At 42.8% G+C, this 21,765-nt stretch overlaps 1 protein-coding gene across 1 annotated transcript; it reads right to left on the bottom strand.

The window, feature by feature from the left end:
• Nucleotides 1–717: 717 nt before the first annotated feature.
• Nucleotides 718–20,873, bottom strand: LOC130120727 (sterol 26-hydroxylase, mitochondrial). Its single transcript, XM_056289430.1, has 9 exons — nucleotides 20,627–20,873; nucleotides 19,550–19,731; nucleotides 10,385–10,584; nucleotides 8,658–8,855; nucleotides 6,998–7,161; nucleotides 6,603–6,769; nucleotides 5,225–5,306; nucleotides 4,255–4,455; nucleotides 718–1,359 (listed from the first exon to the last, which is right to left on the bottom strand). The coding sequence occupies exons 1-9, from the start codon at nucleotides 20,864–20,866 to the stop codon at nucleotides 1,228–1,230; spliced, it is 1,566 nt and encodes a 521-aa protein (XP_056145405.1). The 5' UTR covers nucleotides 20,867–20,873; the 3' UTR covers nucleotides 718–1,227.
• Between the last annotated feature and the right edge of the window lie 892 nt (nucleotides 20,874–21,765).

Below are 21,765 nucleotides of genomic sequence, written 5' to 3'. Positions count from 1 at the left end.
GACTTGGGTTTAGGGTTAAAATTAGAATTAGGTTAAGGTAATAAATGTAACGTACGTGTCTGTGTGTGTGTGTGTGGTCCAAGCAACAGACCTGCGACCTGTCCAGGGTGTCTACCTGCCATTTACCCAATGCATGTTGGATAAAGCGAACATAGACAGGGGATGTATACAGAACGATAATTTTGCTCAAGGTGGATGGCTGCAGGGATGAATTGATGTCGTGGTTCAACTGCTTTGTGCAATCTTTTTTTTTTAACCATAGTACCCTCTGCTGGTTTTTTTGGGCTATACTCAACCGAACGACAATTTTCTCAAAATGGCAGTCATTAGGCTTACACTCAAAAAATATTTAAGCCCATAAATTAAAGCTTATGTATTTCAATTACATGTAAATTTTCCATCCAATTTGATCACATAACTCCAATGTAAAACATGACATTTCAAGAAGAAACATGGATTGAAATGTCATATTTTGCATTGGAGTTTTGTGATCAAATTGGATGGAAAATTTACATGTCATTGAAATACATAAGTTTAACTTGCGGGCTTAAATATTTTTTGAGTGTATGTTTCAATTTCCACTGATCAATGCCATTTAATTGCGCCCGTTTTACTAAACATTCACTATTATCTCCTATCCAGTACTATATCTCCCTTTTATTTGCATCGACAAAAATGTGATAACATGTGATAACATGAAAATGTGTCTTTATGTGCATCACATAACTGATTTTATTTGTTCAATCTATTTTCAGTTCCAGAAATATAAGCAAGCCTATTAGGAATGAACACTGATAACTCTGTGTGGCCTACTATACAAAATGACAACACCATATGTTCTAAGAACTGACAAAAACACCATAGAGGTTTATTTACTACAAAAGAAGTGAGAAAAGGTTTGGGTTAGTCAACTTTCAATTCATCAATTCTGTGAGTGGTTTCCCTTTAAAATTCAAAAACAACATCGCCGGAAATGAAGAGATTTGTGCACATGCATAAGAACGGTCAAAGTAGGGCCTACCGCTTTGTTCTGTCAGTCCTAAAGTCACTCTTTTAGTTAATTTTAAAACAATGGTTTGATGACATATTAATTTTAAAATACAGGTTTGAGTCCTTCATCTTCTCTTGTTCTCTAAATTCACCATACTCTTTAAAATATACAGTACAAAAACAGCCTTTCTTGGCTCGGATATTTCACTTGCATTCAAGCCAATCCACAAAAAGTTATCAGGCAAAAGTTTTGTCTTTTCTCCCCAGAAAGCGTAGATTTACTTGACGATCTGCGACTAAGATGGAATAATTGATGCTTTTCACCTCTCCAATTGTGGGGTCCGGTTTGATTTCAAAGAGCCTGATTATCTGAAGGAGACAGAAAAATCTGTTAATTTCACTGATATCACTCTATGATGGTTTACATTGTGTTGTAAGGCAGTGGTACACAGTACAAATTTGTGCAACTCCCAGATGAACTGATTCAACCTTCTCTGATTTTCTTACCTGAGCACACATCAAGATATTTTGGCCATTTGTTTTGCTCAATCAGCCCCGCCTCATGTCTCACCAATACATACCATACTCAGCCACCATAGCCACATATTCAGCTGTAACATGCATAGGTCTCAAAGGTAATGGGTAGCTGCAACATACACTGATCAACCAAAACATTAAAATCACCTGCCTAATATTGTCTAGGTCACCCTCATGCCGCCAAAACAATTCTGACCCGTCGAGGCATGGACTCCACAAGACCTCTGAACACCTTCAGAGGTTTTGTGGAGTAGTATAATAAGAAACATTACAAACCATATAATGTTTCTTATTATAAATGAAGAAACCTGGGTTCAACAATTACAACTATTTATTAAGGTACTTTGACAACTCAGCTAACCTGTGCATCAAGAATTGTGTGGTGTCTTCTTCTCCTCTGATATCTGGCACCAAGACGTTAGCAGCAGATCCTTTAAGTCATACAAGTTGCGAGGTGGGGCCTCCATTGATCGGACTTGTTTTTCCAGCACATCCCACAGATCGATCGGATTGAGATCTGGGGAATTTGAAGGCCAGGGTAACACCTTGGACTCCTTGTCATGGTCTTCATACCATTCCTGAACAATTTTTGCAGTGTGGCATGGTGCATTATCCTGCTGAAAGAAGCCACTGCTATCAGGGAATACCACTGCCATGAAGGGGTGTACTTGGTCTGCAAAGATGTTTAGGCAGGTGAAGTAAGTAACTTCCACATAAATGCCTGGACCCAGGGTTTCCCAGCAAAAAGTTGCCCAGAGCATTACACTGCCTCCACTAGCTTGCCTTCTTCCTATAGTGCCTCCAGGTGCCATCTCTCCTCCCCCCAGTAAATGATGCCCATGCACCCAGCCGTCCACATGATGTAAAACAAAACATGATTCATCAGACCAGGCCACCTTCTTCCATTGCTCCATGGTCCAGTTTTGATGCTCACATCCCCATTGTAGGTGCTTTCGGCAGTGGACAGGGGTCATCATGGGCACTCTGCGGCTACACAGCCCCATACGCAACAAGCTGAAATGTACTGTGTAACACCTGTCTACATTAACTTTCTCAGCAATTTGGGCTACAGTAGCTCTTCTGTGGGATCGGACCAGACAGGCTAGCCTTCGCTCCCCATGCGCATCAGTGAGCCTTGGGCGCCCATGACCCTGTCGCCAGTTCACTGGTTGACCTTTCTTGGACCATTTTTGTTAGGTACTGACCACTACATACTGGGAACACCCCACAAGACCTGCTGTTTTGGAGATGCTCTGACCCAGTTGTCTAGCCATCACAATTTGGCCCTTGTCAAAGTCGCTCAGATCCTTATGCTTGCCCATTTTTCCTGCTTCCAACACATCAACTCAAGAACTGACTGTTCACTTGTTGCCTAATATATCCCACTCCTTGACAGGTGCCATTGTAATGAGATAATCAATATTATTTACTTACCTGTCAATGGTTTTAATGTTTTGGCTGATCGGTGTATATTCTACTGTGCAAAATTTTACAGTAGAGTAATTTTTGTTTTTCTGAAAGGAATGAGTGTATTCCAGTATCTGGGGGTAAATGTTTTAAGTTTGCCAATTACTTTAGGTTCTCTTTAAGCAAGTAAAAAGCATCATGTGATAACATGACTATGTTCTGCAAAAAATTCTTAGGAAAACTCAGTTCAATTTTAAGTAATTACACATTTGAGATATTAAACTGTATCTTTTATAAATGTGTTTTGGGAGGTGCTTGATTGACAACCCCCAACACATACTTCACTAATGAGCCAAAAAATTATGACCACTCACAGGTAAACCAAATAACATTGATCATCTCCAAACAAGGGCACATGTCAAGGTCAGGGTAGATTAGATGGTAAACGAACAATCAGTTCTTATAGTCAACATGTTGGATGAAGGAGAAATGGGCAGGAGTAAAACCTGAGCAACTTTGATAAGGGCCAAATAGTTATGGTTAGACAACTGGGTCAGAGCATCTTTGAAACGGCAAGGCTTGTGGGGTGCTCCCGGTCAGCAGTGGTGACTGGTGAGTACCCACCGACAGTGGTCCAAGGAGGGACAAACCCCAAATCGGTGACAGGGTGTTGGGCGCCAAAGGCTCATCGATGCACGAGGGCAACAAAGGCTATCCTGTCTGCTCTGAACTGACAAAAGGTCTACTGTGGCACAAGTCACAGAAAATTTTAATGATGGTTACAGGAGGAATGTGTCACAACCCACGGTGCATCGCACCCTGCTACATATGAGGCTGCATAGCCCCAGACCGGTCAGAGTGCCCATGATGACCCCTGTCCAACATCGAAAGCAGCTACAAGGGCACGCAAGCGTTGGAACTCGATCATGGAGAAGTGGAAGAAAGTTGCCTGGACCGATGAGTCCTGTTTTTTTCTAGATCACATGGATGGCAATTTACATGTGTGCAGTTTACCTGGGGAAGTGATGGCACCAGGATACACTGTGGGAAGATGACAAGCACCACAGGACACCCTCAGAGGTCATGAAGAGTCCATGCCTTGGCAGGTCGGCACTGTTTTGGTGGCACACAGAGGACCAACAGCATATTAGGCAAGTGATCATAATATTTTGTCTCATCAGTGTCTACCCCTTCTCACGCAGCTTCCATCTTGTAACATCTAAATCAGCGTCCAGATGATGCACCCAACCATCTTCAATATCACAAATGAAACCTGTGTATTAGTGAACATTTCAAAGAGCTTCACTTTTCATAACTCACTCGAACCAGAGACAGATACATCGTAACCTCGGCAATTCGGCGGCCAACACAACCTCTGACCCCAAACCCAAATGGGATAGAGGCAAAGGGGTTTGGACGAACCCGGCCATCACGGAGCCACCTTTCTGGCTTGAACTTCTTTGGTTCCGGGAATGTTTTCTCATCATGACTGACGGCATAGTGACAAAGCGTGAAAGTAGTCTGGTGAAACAGAGACCGAGAGAAGAAACATAAACTCTGATTTTATGTAGCAGCTTTGTTTGCTTGATATTTTACAGCACTTTGTACCTCTCTTAAAGGTAGAATGATTAGGATTTGTCAGTTGCGGTTTGTAAACATGACATTCAATTGGCCCCTCCTCCCCGGCCTCAACGTCACCAGACCGCAGTTGCCAGAACACATCCCAGGGGACAGGCAAACTCCATGTAGCTCTTCATTCCCATCCAGGGATGGAACCAACCCCAGATTCACTCTTTTTTGGAACGAGCTTTGTTCGCTTGAGGTTTTGCCTCACTAAATTTGGGTCTTTTCAGCACTGTGTCCACCATTGTCATAACCTCCTCTTGGGAGCGTGCTTACAATTTCGATCTGGCACCTGCTCTACTTTTTTAGAGTGTCCCGCTGCCCAAAGGTTAATGCCCACAAAGGTCCTGCACACAGCAAGATAAGAAAAATGAGAAAATACAAGCAAGGACAGGTTCTCTGCAGATACAGACACCACCACACACGTCTAGTGGGTCTTAAGTGATGAGTGAGAGGGATTATTTTTGTATACGTCTATACACTGATTTTTAGGACAATCCCACTCTTTCTACCTTTAAGGAAAATACTATACAAGTATAATGATGATAATTATCATTACAAAATAATACAATCATAAAAACCATCAACAACTGCAGTATTTTCTGTGTTGAAAATATGCACGTATAATGAATCAAACATGTAGGAACAGTTCAAGCGACACACCAACCCTTTTTGGAAAACGATATCCACCAATAACAATCTCCTTTTCTGTGATGATTCTTGCATTCATAGGAACTACAGGATACAACCTGGAAAACAAGAACACACCTGTGTCTTAAGAAATGCCGGCACTCTTTTATAAATTTATTTCTGATTTTTTCCCTTTTTCTCCCAATTTACTGGCCAATCGATCCCTATTTTAATTCAAACACCCACCCTCGTACTGCATGCCTTCGCCAACTGCATCTCTCCGGCCGGCAGTCTCGAAGGAGACGCCTCGCCACTTTCGTGACAAGGCGACTCCAGGCCGAACCACTGTTTTTCCGACACACCCAGAGACGCATTCATGTGACGAACACAAGCCGACTCCGCCCCCTCACGAAGACAGCGTTGCCAATATTGCTGCTTCGTCGAGTCCGGCCATAGTCGGATCTGACGAGACCGGGGCGCGATATTATGAACCCTACATAGGCCTCGCCAAAATCCCGTTTCTGGCTTTGTCACGTGTGCGCCACCGTAGCAACGCGAAAATATGTTGTTATGGGGTTAGCGCTCATCAAGGAAACGCTGTACACCCACAATTTAACCTGTCTAAGTTATCCACAATCAACATTAATATAATACCAATAACGTATCCAAGGAGCAGAGGCGTGTGACAACTAACGTTACTTACCTCCGTTCTGTTGTTGACAGCCAGCAGTCCAAAATTACAAAAGCAGCCAGCTGTCCAAAATTGCGAAAAATACAAAATTACAAAATTGAAGGTAGCTAACGTTAGCTTTGCACCGAGTTGATAGTTGATTGTTTCCTTAGCAACGCAGCGGAAATCCGGCGTCCGTTCGCGAGATTTGGGACAGGGTACGGGATTTTGGCGAGGGCTATGTAGGGTTCATAATATCGCGACCGGGGCGCGAACCCCAATCCCCAGTGGGTAACTGCATCGACACAAAGCCGATGCTTAGACCGCTACACCACCGCGGACTTAGTAATGCTGGCACTCTTGTTCCTCTTGACTACTTCACCTTAGACACACCTATAAAGACAACGTGGAAAATGTTGAAAATGAATTATAAATAAATAAAACTACACGAAGTAAAATAAAAACTTGGTAGTCAGAAGAGGAAACACCTTAGCCAATCACTTTCTTTCAACTTCTAATGACCAACACACCTAACATCACACAAGATATGTGAAACTAACATGCCAGTTAGTGGGTGTGCAACTATATCTAAAACACCATACAGCACAATGAAGGAATACAATGATGTCCGTATTGGGGTGGGTGGTGATCAAACCATGGAGATGCTGAGCCGGCAGTGTTGGTGAAATACTCTATCCATCGAGCAAAAGATAAAAGACACGGAGTCACAGCAAGTGGCAGTCACCTCAGTGCCTCCTTGATGACAGCCTTTAGATATGGCATACGGTTAACCTCCTCAACAGAGGGGATATGGTCATTGGGTATGCATCTGGATACTTCCTCGTACAGTATGTTCTGGACTTCAGGGTTACGGGACAGTTGGTACATAACCCACATCATGGTATTGGATGTCTTGGCAACAGAGAGACAGACAGAAAGTCAGATAAATAGACAGTCAGATAGACGGACAGTCGGATATGGATAGATAGATAGATGGACAGACAGACAGACAGACAGACAGACAGACAGATAAACAGACAGACAAAACGTACTGTATAGACTAATTTACATGGTGACATTTCACAGATATATTTACAGGTCTATTGCAGACCAAAAAAGTCTTATATAAGAGAGATTTACCGTGTCCACTCCAGCTAATAACAGCTCAGCAATGCTGCCATGCACATCCTTGTAGGCCATCTGAGTATTGGAGAGAAGGTGTGATAGGTATCTGCCTTCCACATCCTCATTCTTCTCCAACTGCTGTTCAATTTCCTTCATCTTCTTGTCAATCAATTTTCCAGCTATATGAATTGAAGTAATGTAGGAATTTTATTCCAATAGCTGACATCTGTAACACCTAATAAGTAACACCTTGTCTAACAAAATGAAGAAAAATGGAACAAAGAGGAAAATTTTTGTTTCCTCATTTCATTGAAGAAACCTGCAAAAAAATCCATGTGCATAATGAAAAGGGGGCAGCATAAGTAACCTAGTTTAATCATTGACAGAACCTAACCCTTTTCCAGGCTGAATTATCTGAATTAGGCTATTTCAGTTATAGTTATCATAGCTGATTGACTGTTAATGTTTGTTTTGCACTCTACTATTTTGCAGTGATTTGTGAAGGTACGATGAAAAGTGCTTTACATTTATATCCATTGTCTGTATCCACTTAATTCAATTCATAGTCATGTGGGGCAGAAGCCTATCCCAGTAAGCATTGGCCGAAAGGTAGGGAGACACCCTGAACAGGTCACCAGTGGATGGATGGATGGATGGATGGATGGATGGATGGATGGATAGATAGATAGATAGATAGATAGATAGATAGATAGATAGATAGATAGATAGATAGATAGATAGATAGATAGATAGATAGATAGATAGATAGATAGATAGATAGATAGATAGATGGATGGATGATAGTTATCATTAATTGTAGAAGTAGCTGCATTAATAGTAGCAGCAGTAGTAGCATCACATTGTTGGACACAAAGATGGCGGTGCGAACTCACGTTTGAAGTGGCTTCACCCTGTACCCACTATGCAGTGTCTTTGTCCATGTCTACGTCTAAGTTTGTGTCGTTCGTGAAGTTTTTATTTTGATCTTATGTTTTTTTTTGTGTTTTGTTTTTTTCATTTAATGGCTGGGAGAGCTAGCGATGGATCGGCTGGGAGAGCTTGGTCTGCTGTGTCCGGTGGGCCCAAGGACCACAGCCTTGTCTGGAGCTGCACGCGCGGAAGCACCGAGGGCGGTCTGACGGGACACGGAAGCAGGGCAGGCTAAGCTAACTGCCAGCCCATGCAGACCAGCAGTTCCGACAGTCATCCTGGCTGGCGTTCGCTCTCTAGACAGTGACTTTTTTTTGGGACTGTGTTGTTAACTGTTTGTATTGTTGTTGTTTTTGCTTTGTTCTCTCTGTTTTTGTATGTTTTTGGTGGTGTCGTTTTTGGAAATTTTGGATGTGTGTTTTTATCTTTTGTGTGTCGCACTGCTGTGGGCTGGGTGAAACGAAATTTCGTGTCTTTTGTGTATGCAAGTACATGAAAGAAATGACAATAAATTGTTCCTGATTTCTGATTCGTAATAGTGATTACGGCAATAGTATACTGAGCAATATCTAAAAAGGTTAGGCTAGCCTCATGAAACATTTTCTTTTGCCGGTGCAGGTGAACACAAACATCTACTTAAAAACGTTACCGTAATTTTCTGATGGTTGTGTCTGCCAAATTATAATTCAGCTGAAATCTCAGCAGTAGCCAAACTGGAATTCCCCTCTTAATCTATGAAACTCACCGAATGTGAAGATGCCTTCCCAACCTGCAATGTAGCGTCCCCAGTAAGGCAGGAATTTGTGGCTCCATTTGGGCAAAACCGTTAGAGGCATACTGTTGGAGAACATCTGACTTATGGAGTTGATGAACTCTTGTGTGTCTGCTGGAATTTCCTTTTCCAGACAACCGATTCTCATCTCAAACAGGATGGAGGAGATACCTTAGCAAGTAATGTGAAATGACATCATTGAATTAACATTTAAATGCTGGATTTACAAAGATTTTATGTAGATTCACAAGCCCCTGACCTTTAATCCATTCAGTGTAAAATCAGTAACCGGACACTGGCATTCATTTTTCTGCCAAATATTTTAGCAGAATTTTACAGTTATCGAAAGCAGTTCTCAAAACTGAAGTTAATAAAAACAGTCAAAAATTAAGGCATTCTGACAGAGTGTCATGACAGCAAATGTTTTTCTCTGCAAGAAGCACAAACTATATTTTTGGTTTGAAGGATACAGTGCACTTAATTTTTTTTACATACACATATTTTTCACAGATAGATTTTTTCAATGTTCAGGTTTATCTAATTCTCCAGTGCGTCAGTTTTCTAAGTGATTCCTTAAACTGGACCGGCAGGTCCTTTTCGTGTATTTGGGGCTTTATTTCTCATCACATGGTCTCACAGGGACTACATAAGAATGCAACACAACGATTGCCTTTTCAAAGGCATCTCATTGTTCCCAGATGGGGTCTTGTGCACTGCACAGTGTGCAAACAAAAGTCTGCAGTGCACAAGAATGAGCCATCTCACTATGAACTCCGTAACACTGTGTTCGCTAACAGAGGAGTAATCATGTTGTCAGTCTCAGCATGCTGCTTTCATAGGTTTGAAACTTTAATTATAGAAGCTGTACAGTCCACAGAGTTAACACTTCATATAATAGCCTCATAAACACTAATACTGGTCTTAATTACAGTGTCTGGTGATTGGAGAAGTTACATTTTGTGAAAGTTAAGAGGTAGGTTTAGTCAAATATTTAGGATGCAGGAATGCTACAAACAATATAACTACTTGTTGTGTGTGTGTTTCCTTTTTCTACCCAATTGCACTTGGCCAATTACCCCATTTTCCGAGCCGTCCCGGTCACTACTCCACACCCTCTGCCAATCTGGGGAGGGCTGCAGACTACCACATGCCTCCTCCGATACATGTGGAGTCGCCAGCCGCTTTTCACCTGACAGTGAGGAGTTTCACCAGGGGGACGCAGCACATGGGAGGATCACACCATTTCCCCCAGTTCCCCCTCTCTCCTTAACAGGCGCCCGACCAACCAGAGGAGGCGCTATTGCAGCGACCAGGACACATACCCACATCCGGCTTCCCACCCGCAGACACGGCCTATTGTGTCTGTAGAGACGCCCGACCAAGCCAGGGGTCACACGGGGATTCGAACCGGCGTTCCCCATGTTGGTAGGCAATGGAATAGACCGCTACGCTACCCGGACGCCCCTGGAAATCATTGATTTTTATGGGCAAATAAATATTAAGATTTTTTTTTAAATATTTCAACCTGCATCCAATACCCATCCCTCTATCCCATCTCACACAATGCAGTAGAGGAAAAAATTATTGCAATTCTTTTCAGAAATGCAGATTAAAAAAAAACGTGTACAGCACTGACATTTTGGTACACAGACCCTTTTATAGGTTTGACTTTCTGGTCTACTCACAGACCTTCCACATACCCTCTAGGGAGAATCGACGCATTTCATTGGACAAGTTGGACACCAGGTCTCCAGTAGAGCTGCTCTGCCGCAGATAGTAGATCCTATTGATAAGGTCGGTGACCACTTCGTTGATCACTCCCCCGTACTGGACTGAATCTCTGGGATGCAGCATGCGCTTGTTCAGAATTGCCCTCAGGTTGTACCAACTCTCCCCCTGCCTAGGTGTGAGTAAATTCAGACTCAGAATCAGCAAACAGACCGCTATGGGGGTGGCTGGTGGCACACCTAAGATCTGTCCCCCATCGTATCATGATATAAATACAAAAACAGATCAGCACTTCCTAAACCAGGAAACTGGATGAATGCATGAACAGGTTGTTCAAGCATTAATTATTAAAGCACAGAGATATTTATTTTTACTGCTTTATTATCTCCGCACGTGTGGAAGTATGCAAAAAAACAAAAACAAAAAAAAAGTTTTATTTCCCAAATATAATTGTTTTGAAGAAGTCATCTTCTGTCTGATTTCAACAATATAGTATATATACAGACAGGTGATAAAGGAAGAACCAGCATAAAGTGTCTTAGTATGGTGCTGGGCTACCACGAGCCTCCAGAACAGCTGCAATGCTCCTTGTCATAGATTCTACAAGTCTCTGGACTCTACTGGACAGATAGACCACCATTCTTCCAAAAGAGATGGCCTCATTTGGTGTTTTGATGATGGTAGAGAGCACTATCTAACACAACGATCCAAAATCTTCCATAGGTGTTCAATTGGGTTGAGATCTGATGGCTGCGAAGGCTGGAGAATATATATGTAACTGCAGACAGTGTCAGTTAAGTTTTTAGTTTCGTTTTCTGCATTATAATTTTGGTTCCTACTTCTCACCTGTATATTGTAGTACGGAGGGCGGAACTAATCTCCGCGGCTCTATTGTTACCGTCAATTAAGAATGTAGCACCTCGATATCAAGCGCCAAAAGTAATAGCACTAACAGCAACAACAAGAAAATAGTAGAACACAAGACAAAGGGTTGACAAAGCTAATTAAGAGAAAGACAACTTAAGATAACAAGAAGATTTAATTGTATACTTACCTGTAAGACCTGAGGAAAGAAGATAATCTAGACGGAGACCAGACAGAGACCAGACGAAGTGAAGAATTTAGCCCCTCTCAGTACTAAGCAGCTGACGAGGTAACGTTATGTGTTGCTAATTGTCTGTTGTGCTAGCTAATTTGCTAATGTGCTAACTATCTGTGCAATTATTGAGAATTGACGTACATGTATGCATTTTATTTATGTATTTATTTATTTTTATTTTTATTTGCTCTCAACCCAGTCTCATGGGTTGGCCTGTTCCCGAAGAATAAACCCCGTTCCTATCCAAGACTTGCTTCGTTATGATTACTGAGTGGCGCTACAATATAATTTACATAATTTTCATATTCATCAAACCATTCAGTGACCCTCTCATGCCCAGCGGATGTGGGTATTGTCATCCTGGAAGAGACCACTCCCATCAGGATAGAAATGCTAGGGGTTTCTGGGTAGCGTAGCAGTCTCCTACCAACACTGGGCTCGCTGGTTCGAATCCCCGTGTTACGTCCGGCTTGGTCAGGCGTTCCTACAGACACAATTGGCCGTCTCTGCGGGTGGGAAGTCAGGTGTGGGTATGTGTCCTGGTCGCTGCACTAGCACCTCCTCTGGTCAGTTGGTGCGCCTGTTCGGGTGGGAGGGGGAACTGGGGGGAATAGCGTGATCCTCCCACACGCTACGTCCCCCTGGCGAAACTCCACACTATCAGGTGAAAAGAAGCTGCTTGCGACTCCACATGTATCGGAGGAAGCACGTGGTAGTCTACAGCCCTCACCGGATTGGCAGAGGGGGTGGAGCAGTGACCGGGACGGCTCGGAGAGTGGAGTAATTGGCCAAATACAATTGGGGAGGAAAAGGCTTCCTATGGCCTCACGGTCTCACCATCCCACTTCTGACACCAATGTAATGAATTCAGGGGCAGTCCGGGAACCGCCACAGCCGGGACACGAACCCGGGTCTCCCGCGCCACAGGTGACTATGCTAACCAGTCGACTAAAGGGTCCGACCCGTTAGCCGCGGCCAAGAGCTAGTGAGTCTATTTATCCGTGCACGTTATATTACTACCCCCCCCCTCCTTGGGGAAGCGTGTCCCCGCACTTTAGCATAGCAGCTCCCTCACGCCTCTGGGGGCACGCGCTTCCAATGGCCTCATGGTCTCACCATCCCACTTCTGACACCAATGTGGCGAATTCGGGGGGCAGTGTCCCCTCACGGCCTCACGGCCTCACCATCCCACTTCTGACACCAATGTAATGAATTCAGGGGCAGTCCGTGAACCGCCGCAGCCGGGACACGAACCCGAGTCTCCCGTACCATGGGCGACTACGTTAACCAGTTGACTAAAGAGTCCGACCCGTTAGTCAAGGGCTAGCAAGTCTAGTTATGCGTGCACATTACAATGTAGCGAATTCGTGGTGGGAAACCACAGGAACTGCCGCGGCGCGAACCCGTATCACCTGCACCGTGGAAGACATCGCTGACCGCTCGACTAAAGGGTCAGACCCGTTAACCAAGGGCCAACTTGTCTACTTATCCATGCACGTTACACTACCCCCTCCTTCGGGAAGCGCGTCCCCGTGCTTCAGCATATCAGCTCCCTCACGCCTCTGGGCGCACGCGCTTCCAATGACCTCACGGTCTCACCAACCCACTTCTGACACCAGTGTAGCGAATTCGGGGGGGGGGGGGGTAACCACAGGAACTGCCGCGGCCGGGCTGCGAACCTGTATCACCCGTACCGCGGGAAACATCGCTGACCGCTCAACTAAAGGGTCAGACCCGTTAACCAAGGGCCAACTTGTCTACTTGTCCATGCACGTTACACTATATATATATATATATATATATATATATATATATATATATATATATATATATATATATATATATATATATATATATATATATATATATATTGGGACACACCTCTTAATCATTGAATTCAGGTGTTTCAGTCAGACCCATTGCCACAGGTGTATAAAATCAAGCAGCTAGCCATGCAGTCTGCATTTACAGACGTTTGTGAAAGAATGGGTCGTTCTGAAGAGCTCAGTGAATTCAAGCGTGGTACTGTCATAGGATGCCACCTTTGCAATAAGTCAGCTCGTGAAATTTCTTCCCTGCTAGATATTCCACGGTCAACTGTAAGTGGTATTATTGAAAAGTGGAAGCGTTTAGGAACAACAGCAACTCAGCCACAAAGTGGCAGACCACGTAAAGTCACACAGCGGGGTCAACGAGTGCTGGGGCGCATAGTGTGTAAAAGTCGCTAACGCTCTGTTGACTCAATAACTGCAGCATTCCAAACTTCCTCTGGCATTAACACCAGCGCAAAAACTGTGCGCCGGGAGCTTCACGGAATGGGTTTCCATGGCCGAGCAGCTGCATGCAAGCCCTACGTCACCAAGTACAATGCCAAGCGTCGGATGGAGTGGTGTAAAGCACACTGCCACTGGACTCTGGAGCAGTGGAAACGTGTTCTGTGGAGTAACGAATCACGCTTTTCTGTCTGGCAGTCTGACGGACAAGTCTGGATTTGGCGGATGCCAGGAGAACATAACCTGCCTGACTGCATTGTGCCAACTGTAAAGTTTGGTGGAGGGATAATGGTATGGGGTTGTTTTTCAGGGGGTGGGCAAGGCCCCTTCGTTCCAGTAAAGGGAAATCTTGATGCTTCAGCAAACCAAGACATTTTGGACAAGTCTATGCTTCCAACTTTGTGGGAAGTGTTTGGGGAGGGCCATTTTCTGCTCCAGCATGACTGTTCCCCAGTGCACAAAGCAAGGTCCATTAAGATATGGTTGGGTGAGTTTGGTGTGAAAGAACTTGACTAGCCCGAACAGAGCCCTGACCTCAACCCCAACGAACACCTTTGGGATGAACTAGAACAGAGATTGCAAGCCAGGTCCTCTTGTCCAACATCAGTGCCTGACCTCACAAATGCTCTTCTGGATGAAGGGGCAAAAATTCCCACAAACACACTCCAAAATCTTGTGGAAAGCCTTCCCAGAAGAGTGGAAGCTGGTATAGCTGCAAAAGGAGGACCGACTGCATATTAGCGCCTATGGATTTAGAATGGGATGTCATAAAAGCTCCTGCAGGTGTAATGGCCAGGTATCCCAATACTTTTGTCCACACACACACACACACACACACACACATATATATATATCGTCACCTTCTTAAAATAATGGCCTAAGTCATATTTTCAAGTTTTTCAAAAAACAGAATAAACTGAAGCAAATATAGAATATCTATTTCTTAGTCATTTCAGACAAAAAGGTTATGACAATATATGACTATTGACAACCTTTTTGTGTGGAATGATTAAGAAATATCATATATTCTATATTTGTTTCAGTTTATTCTGTTTTTTGAAAAACTTGTAAATATGACTTAGGCCATTATTTTAAGAAGGTGACGATATATATATATATATATATATATATATATATATATATATATATATATATATACACTACCGTTCAAAAGTTTGGGATCACCCAAACAATTTTGTGTTTTCCATGAAAAGTCACACTTATTCACCACCATATGTTGTGAAATGAATAGAAAATAGAGTCAAGACATTGACAAGGTTAGAAATAATGATTTGTATTTGAAATAAGATTTTTTTTAAATCAAACTTTGCTTTCGTCAAAGAATCCTCCATTTGCAGCAATTACAGCATTGCAGACCTTTGGCATTCTAGCTGTTAATTTGTTGAGGTAATCTGGAGAAATTGCACCCCACGCTTCCAGAAGCAGCTCCCACAAGTTGGATTGGTTGGATGGGCACTTCTTTGAGCAGATTGAGTTTCTGGAGCATCACATTTGTGGGGTCAATTAAACGCTCAAAATGGCCAGAAAAAGAGAACTTTCATCTGAAACTCGACAGTCTATTCTTGTTCTTAGAAATGAAGGCTATTCCATGCGAGAAATTGCTAAGAAATTGAAGATTTCCTACACCGGTGTGTACTACTCCCTTCAGAGGACAGCACAAACAGGCTCTAACCAGAGTAGAAAAGGAGTGGGAGGCCGCGTTGCACAACTGAGCAAGAAGATAAGTACATTAGAGTCTCTAGTTTGAGAAACAGACGCCTCACAGGTCCCCAACTGGCATCTTCATTAAATAGTACCTGTTAGAGCCTGTTTGTGCTGTCCTCTGAAGGGAGTAGTACACACCGGTGTAGGAAATCTTCAATTTCTTAGCAATTTCTCGCATGGAATAGCCTTCATTTCTAAGAACAAGAATAGACTGTCGAGTTTCAGATGAAAGTTATCTTTTTCTGGCCATTTTGAGCGTTTAATTGACCCCACAAATGTGATGCTCCAGAAACTCAATCTGCTCAAAGAAGTGCCCATCCAACCAATCCAACTTGTGGGAGCTGCTTCTGGAAGCGTGGGGTGCAATTTCTCCAGATTACCTCAACAAATTAACAGCTAGAATGCCAAAGGTCTGCAATGCTGTAATTGCTGCAAATGGAGGATTCTTTAACGAAAGCAAAGTTTGATGTAAAAAAAATCTTATTTCAAATAAAAATCATTATTTCTAACCTTGTCAATGTCTTGACTCTATTTTCTATTCATTTCACAACATATGGTGGTGAATAAGTGTGACTTTTCATGGAAAACACGAAATTGTTTGGGTGATCCCAAACTTTTGAACGGTAGTGTATATATATAGTATATATATAACTTTGTTAAAAGCAGCTTGTACTGTGTCAAAGAATTTACTTGACTCACTGGAATATACAGTGCATCCGGAAAGGATTCACACCCCTTCACTTTCCCCACATTTTGTTATGTTACAGCCTTATTCCAAAATGGATTAATTTCTTTTTTTTCTCATCAATCCACATACAATACCCCATAATGACAAAGCGAAAAAGGTTTTGTAGAAATTTGTACAAATTTATTAAAAATAAAAAACTGAAATATTGCATGTACATAAGTATTCACATCCTTTACTCAGTACTTGGTTGAGGCACCCTTGGCAGCGATTACATCCTCAAGTCGTCTTGGGTATGAAGCTACAAGCTTGACACACCTATATTTGGGGTATTTCTCCCATTCTTCTCTGCAGATCCTCTCAAGCTCTGTAAGGTTAGATGGGGAGTGTCGCTGCACAGCTATTTTCAGGTCTTTCCAGAGATGTTCAATGGGGTTTAAGTCTGGGCTCTGGCTGGGCCACTCAAGGACATTCACAGACTTGTCCCGAAGCCACTCCTTCGTTGTCTTGGCTGTGTGCTTTCATCAAGGATCTCTCTGTACTTTGCTCCATTCATCTTTCCCTCAATCCTGACTAGTCTCCCAGTTCCTGCTGCTGAAAAATATCCCCACAACATGATGCTGCCACCACCATGCTTCACTGTAGGGATGGTATTAGCAAGGTGATGAGAGGTGCCTGGTTTCCTCCAGATGTGACGTTTGGCATTCAGGCCAAAGAGTTCAATCTTGGTTTCATCAGACCAGAGAATCTTGTTTCTCATGGTCTGAGAGTCCTTTAGGTGCTTTCTGGCAAACTCCAAGCGGGCTGTCATGTGCTTTTTACTGAGCAGAGGCTTCCGTCTGGCCACTCTACCATAAAGGCCTGATTGGTGGAGTGCTGCAGAGATGGTTATCCTTCTGCAAGGTTCTCCCATCTCCACAGAGGAACGCTGGAGCTCTGTCAGAGTGACCATCAGGTTCTTGGTCACCTCCCTGACCAAGGCCCTTCTCCCCCAATTGCTCAGTTTGGCTGGCCGGCCAGCTCTAGGAAGAGTCCTGGTGGATCCAAACTTCTTCCATTTACGAATGATGGAGACCACTGTGCTCTTCTGGACCTTCAAAGCTGTAGAATTTTTTTTGTGCCCCTTCCCAGATCTGTGCCTCGATACAATCCTGTCTCGGAGGTCCACAGACAATTCCTTTTGACTTCATGGCTTGGTTTCTGCTCTGACATGCACTGTCAACAGTGGGACCTTATATAGACAGGTGTGTGCCTTTCCAAATCATGCCCAATCAATTGAATTTACTACGAGTGGACTCTAATCAAGCTGTTGAATCATCTCAAGGATGATCAGTGGAAACAGGATGAACCTGAGCTCAATTTTGAGCATCATAGCAAAGGGTGTGAATACTTACACTCACTGGCCACTTTATTAGGTACACCTTGCTATTACCGGGTTGGACCCCCTTTTGCTTTCAGAACTGCCTTAATCCTTCGTGGCATAGATTCAACAAGGTACTGGAAACATTCCTCAGAGAGTTTGGTCCATATTGACATGATAGCATCACGCAGTTGCTGCAGATTTGTCGGCTGCACATCCATGATGCGAATCTCCCGGTCCACCACATCCCAAAGGTGCTCTATTGGATTGAGATCTGGTGACTGTGGAGGCCATTTGAGTACAGTGAACTCATTGTCATGTTCAAGAAACCAGTCTGAGATGATTCAAGCTTTATGACATGGCGCGTTATCCTGCTGGAAGTAGCCATCAGAAGATGGGAACACTGTGGTCATAAAGGGATGGACATGGTCAGCAACAATACTCAGGTAGGCTGTGGCGTTGACACGATGCTCAATTGGTACTAAGGGGCCCAAAGTGTGCCAAGAAAATATCCCCCACACCATTACACCACCACCACCAGCCTGAACCGTTGATACATGGCAGGATGGATCCATGCTTTCATGTTGTTGACGCCAAATTCTGACCCTACCAACCCGAATGTCGCAGCAGAAATCGAGACTCATCAGACCAGGCAACATTTTTCCAATCTTCTATTGTCCAATTTTGGTGAGCCTGTGCGAACTGTAGCCTCAGTTTCTTGTTCTTAGCTGACAGGAGTGGCATCCGGTGTGGTTTTCTGCTGCTGTAGCCCATCTGTCTCAAGGTTCGACGTGTTGTGCGTTCAGAGATGCTCTTCTGCATACCTCGGTTGTATTGAGTGGTTATTTGAGTTACTGTTGCCTTTCTGTCAGCTCGAACCAGTCTGGCCATTCTCCTCTGACCTCTGGCATCAACAAGGCATTTTCGCCCACAGAACTGCCGCTCACTGGATATTTTCTCTTTTTCGGGCCATTCTCTGTAAACCCTAGAGATGGTTGTGCGTGAAAATCCCAGTAGATCAGCAGTTTCTGAAATACTCAGACCAGCCCGTCTGGCACCAACAACCATGCCACGTTCAAAGTCACTTAAATCACCTTTCTTCCCCATTCTGATGCTCGGTTTGAACTGCAGCAGATCGTCTTGACCATGTCTACATGCCTAAATGCATTGAGTTGCTGCCATGTGATTGGCTGATTAGAAATTTGTATTAACGAGCAGTTGGACAGGTGTGCCTAATAAAGTGGCCGGTGAGTGTATGTACATGCAATATTTCAGTTTTTTATTTTTAATAAATTTGCAAAAATTTCTACAAAACCTTTTTCACTTTGACATTATGGGGTATTGTGTGTAGATTGACGAGAAAAAAAAAGGAATTTAATCCATTTTGAAATAAGGCTGTAACATAAAATGTGGGGAAAGTGAAGGGGTGTGAATACTTTCCAGATGCACTGTATATATCTATAATCACATCTATCATGTTATATCACATATTAATATCGCATATTAATTTCATTCTTGACATTTTTCTATTGTCATATTTTTATTATCTCAATCATCTAGTGTGCATGGTGTTCAAAGTGAAGCAGATTGTTCGGCAAGTATAAGCATAAGCTTGTTTTTAGTTCTGCAGTGCCTTTAATGTGTGAATAGGGTTTCATTACTGACTTTCTAATTATCTTAGGCAAAAATTGGTATTCCCTGGAGTTGGTCAGGGATTTAGTTGTTGTTTAAAGGCACTTCCAAAGGGGGTAAACTGCATCTAGGATGAGGGATTGTATTGGAAACCGTCCATACTCAGAACAATCTCCACAATAATCAGGCCACCTAAGTAACACCTGCATGAGTGACTATCCGTTTCACTCACAACAGGACTTTGCCCTAGAAAGCCACAAAGGATTTTACTAGAACCACACAGCATTTGGAGAGCAGTCAGTCAACAATATAAATGTTACATGATGGTACCATCTGCCCATCAGATATGTGAGCCAGTCTTACTCTGTAAATGGTCCATAACCAAGTCCCTTCGTATCGCGATAGTCTGTCCACAGGGACATATCTCCTCGGCAAGGAAATTTCTCATCCATCCTCAGGATCTCCTCAACCAGTTTAGCACTGCTCAGTGACACCGATTTAAACGCTGTGATGTATATTGGCCCATATAGCTCCTTCTCATATATCTGATGGACAGAAAAGACGGTGGTGATCATTTGTCAGGAAAACATTGGTGTGAGCAATCTCTGGAATCAGTCCAGTGGGTTAAAATAATGAAAATGACAAGAACTAGAACAAGAATAACAAGAGTAGTAAGAAAAAGTACAATGTCAATAACAAGCACAAGGACAGTTATAAGAAAACAACAATAATAATCAGAATCACTTTTCATAACGCAATTACTACAAGACTGTTCACTGAAAACAAAACAAACAAGTTGGATTCATTAAGAACCATAGCTTGTTTGGCCCTACTTAACAAAGGTTAACAGATAATCATATTAGAGTCCCAACGAACAAATGAACAGAACTGCTACTTACAGTGTAATGCCAGAATAAGGTTATGTAAAATACAGTCAAACAATGGTTCACTATGTACTGTGAAGAAAATAAATGACAATGAAAGAATGTCTGAATATTCTCAGGAAAAAAACACGGTGATGTGACGAGGGTAAACAATTGTTCTTGGTCAGTGTCAAGTGAGACTTACTGTTGTTATCTGGAGGTTGCAATGGAAACCAAGATAATTCAACTAGCCCGACCTTTTCTGATAAATAATGCAATGTCACAGTCTCCAAAGGGGTTAACCAAGATAACTCACCAAATGACTGCAGTGAATCTTCAAATGTGAGGCTTAATTCATCAAGCAATAACAGACATAACAGACATACCTAAAGAAGTGGACAAGAAATATGGGGGGGGGGGGAAGAATACAAAAGAAACACAACACAAAACATAGAAATGAAAAAATTTTAAGCTTAAAAATAAGAAAAATATTAACATGATAATTTAATCAGAGGAAGCCTGAATTGTGCTTTAATATGTAACTTGGTGTCACCCAAGGACTGTGCGGTATGTGTACCTGTAGCTCATGCATAGAGTAGGAGTACCCCTGAAACACCATTCTGTATAAAAGCTCCAAGAGGGTGACGCGTGGGAGGTCCTTAATTGTCCGAGGTTCATTCCTGGATCTGGAGAGGTCCACAGAGGGGGAGGAGGTGCCTCCTGCACCCCTGCAGTACACCAGAGCCGTGGCAGGAGCGCATGGCAACAACCTGTGGCTGTTCCTTTTCACCACACACTGGACCAGTCGTGTGGCCATGACTGGGGCAGCAGGGGAAATGCCAAAGAAAACACGGAGCTTCTGTTACAGCTCCCGAGAATGGCTGGCAGGGGAGGGGCCACATTTCGTTAAAAGATTAACCCTTCCGATCCAGCTCAAGAGGACAAGCCCAAGACTGAGCTATCAAACAGGCCCCATAATATGTCAGAACTTTTCTTAACCCTTGAGTATAGTTTACCATTTGAGACTAAATTGTATGTCTTTAATATTCGTTGAACATTATTTTCACCATTCCTGACCTTCCAGCCCAAAAAGAAAATTAAAAGACAACTAGCAAACTTATAAACATATAATTCATAACCTTATAAATGATATTTCTCTCAACAGATTACACTGCCAAAATTTTGAGCGATTATGTTCTTTCAGATACATAATTTTATTGAGTTTTCATTAAAACAGGATTAAGCGTCCTCCAGTGACACGTGGCACAAACTCTGACCTGCAATAGCTCTCAGACCAAATAACATTGCGCAACAGTGTTAACAATGAAGGGGTTGTGAGAAAATTCAATATTAAATCAACTGCATTTTACCAATGAATAGTAGCATAAAAATAAGTTGTTTATGTGGTTCTTAACAAGAAATGTTTGAAATTTTTGTAATGTCACAAATGACCAGTATTCCTGCAGTTAAGAAGCCAGAGAAAGCACTGCTATAGTGGATTTTGCAATATGTCTAGGTATTTATCTAGGGCAAATGGCTGTTCAAGTGTTTCACTGATTCCTTTAACCTCAGTAAGAGCACCTATGTCAAGCCTTTAAAACTTTTATTACATCTGGAAATTACATTCTAGGAGATTCTTAAGTTATCTATCTTAATACAAATAATATTTAACCTGGGGCGTACAGGTAGCATAGCGGTCTATTCTGTTGTCTACCA

Source organism: Lampris incognitus, chromosome 11 (genome assembly GCF_029633865.1).
Source record: "Lampris incognitus isolate fLamInc1 chromosome 11, fLamInc1.hap2, whole genome shotgun sequence".
NCBI classification, from domain to species: domain Eukaryota; kingdom Metazoa; phylum Chordata; class Actinopteri; order Lampriformes; family Lampridae; genus Lampris; species Lampris incognitus.
The sequence above is the reverse complement of the archived record's forward strand: the minus strand, read 5'-3'. Positions and strand labels throughout refer to the sequence as shown.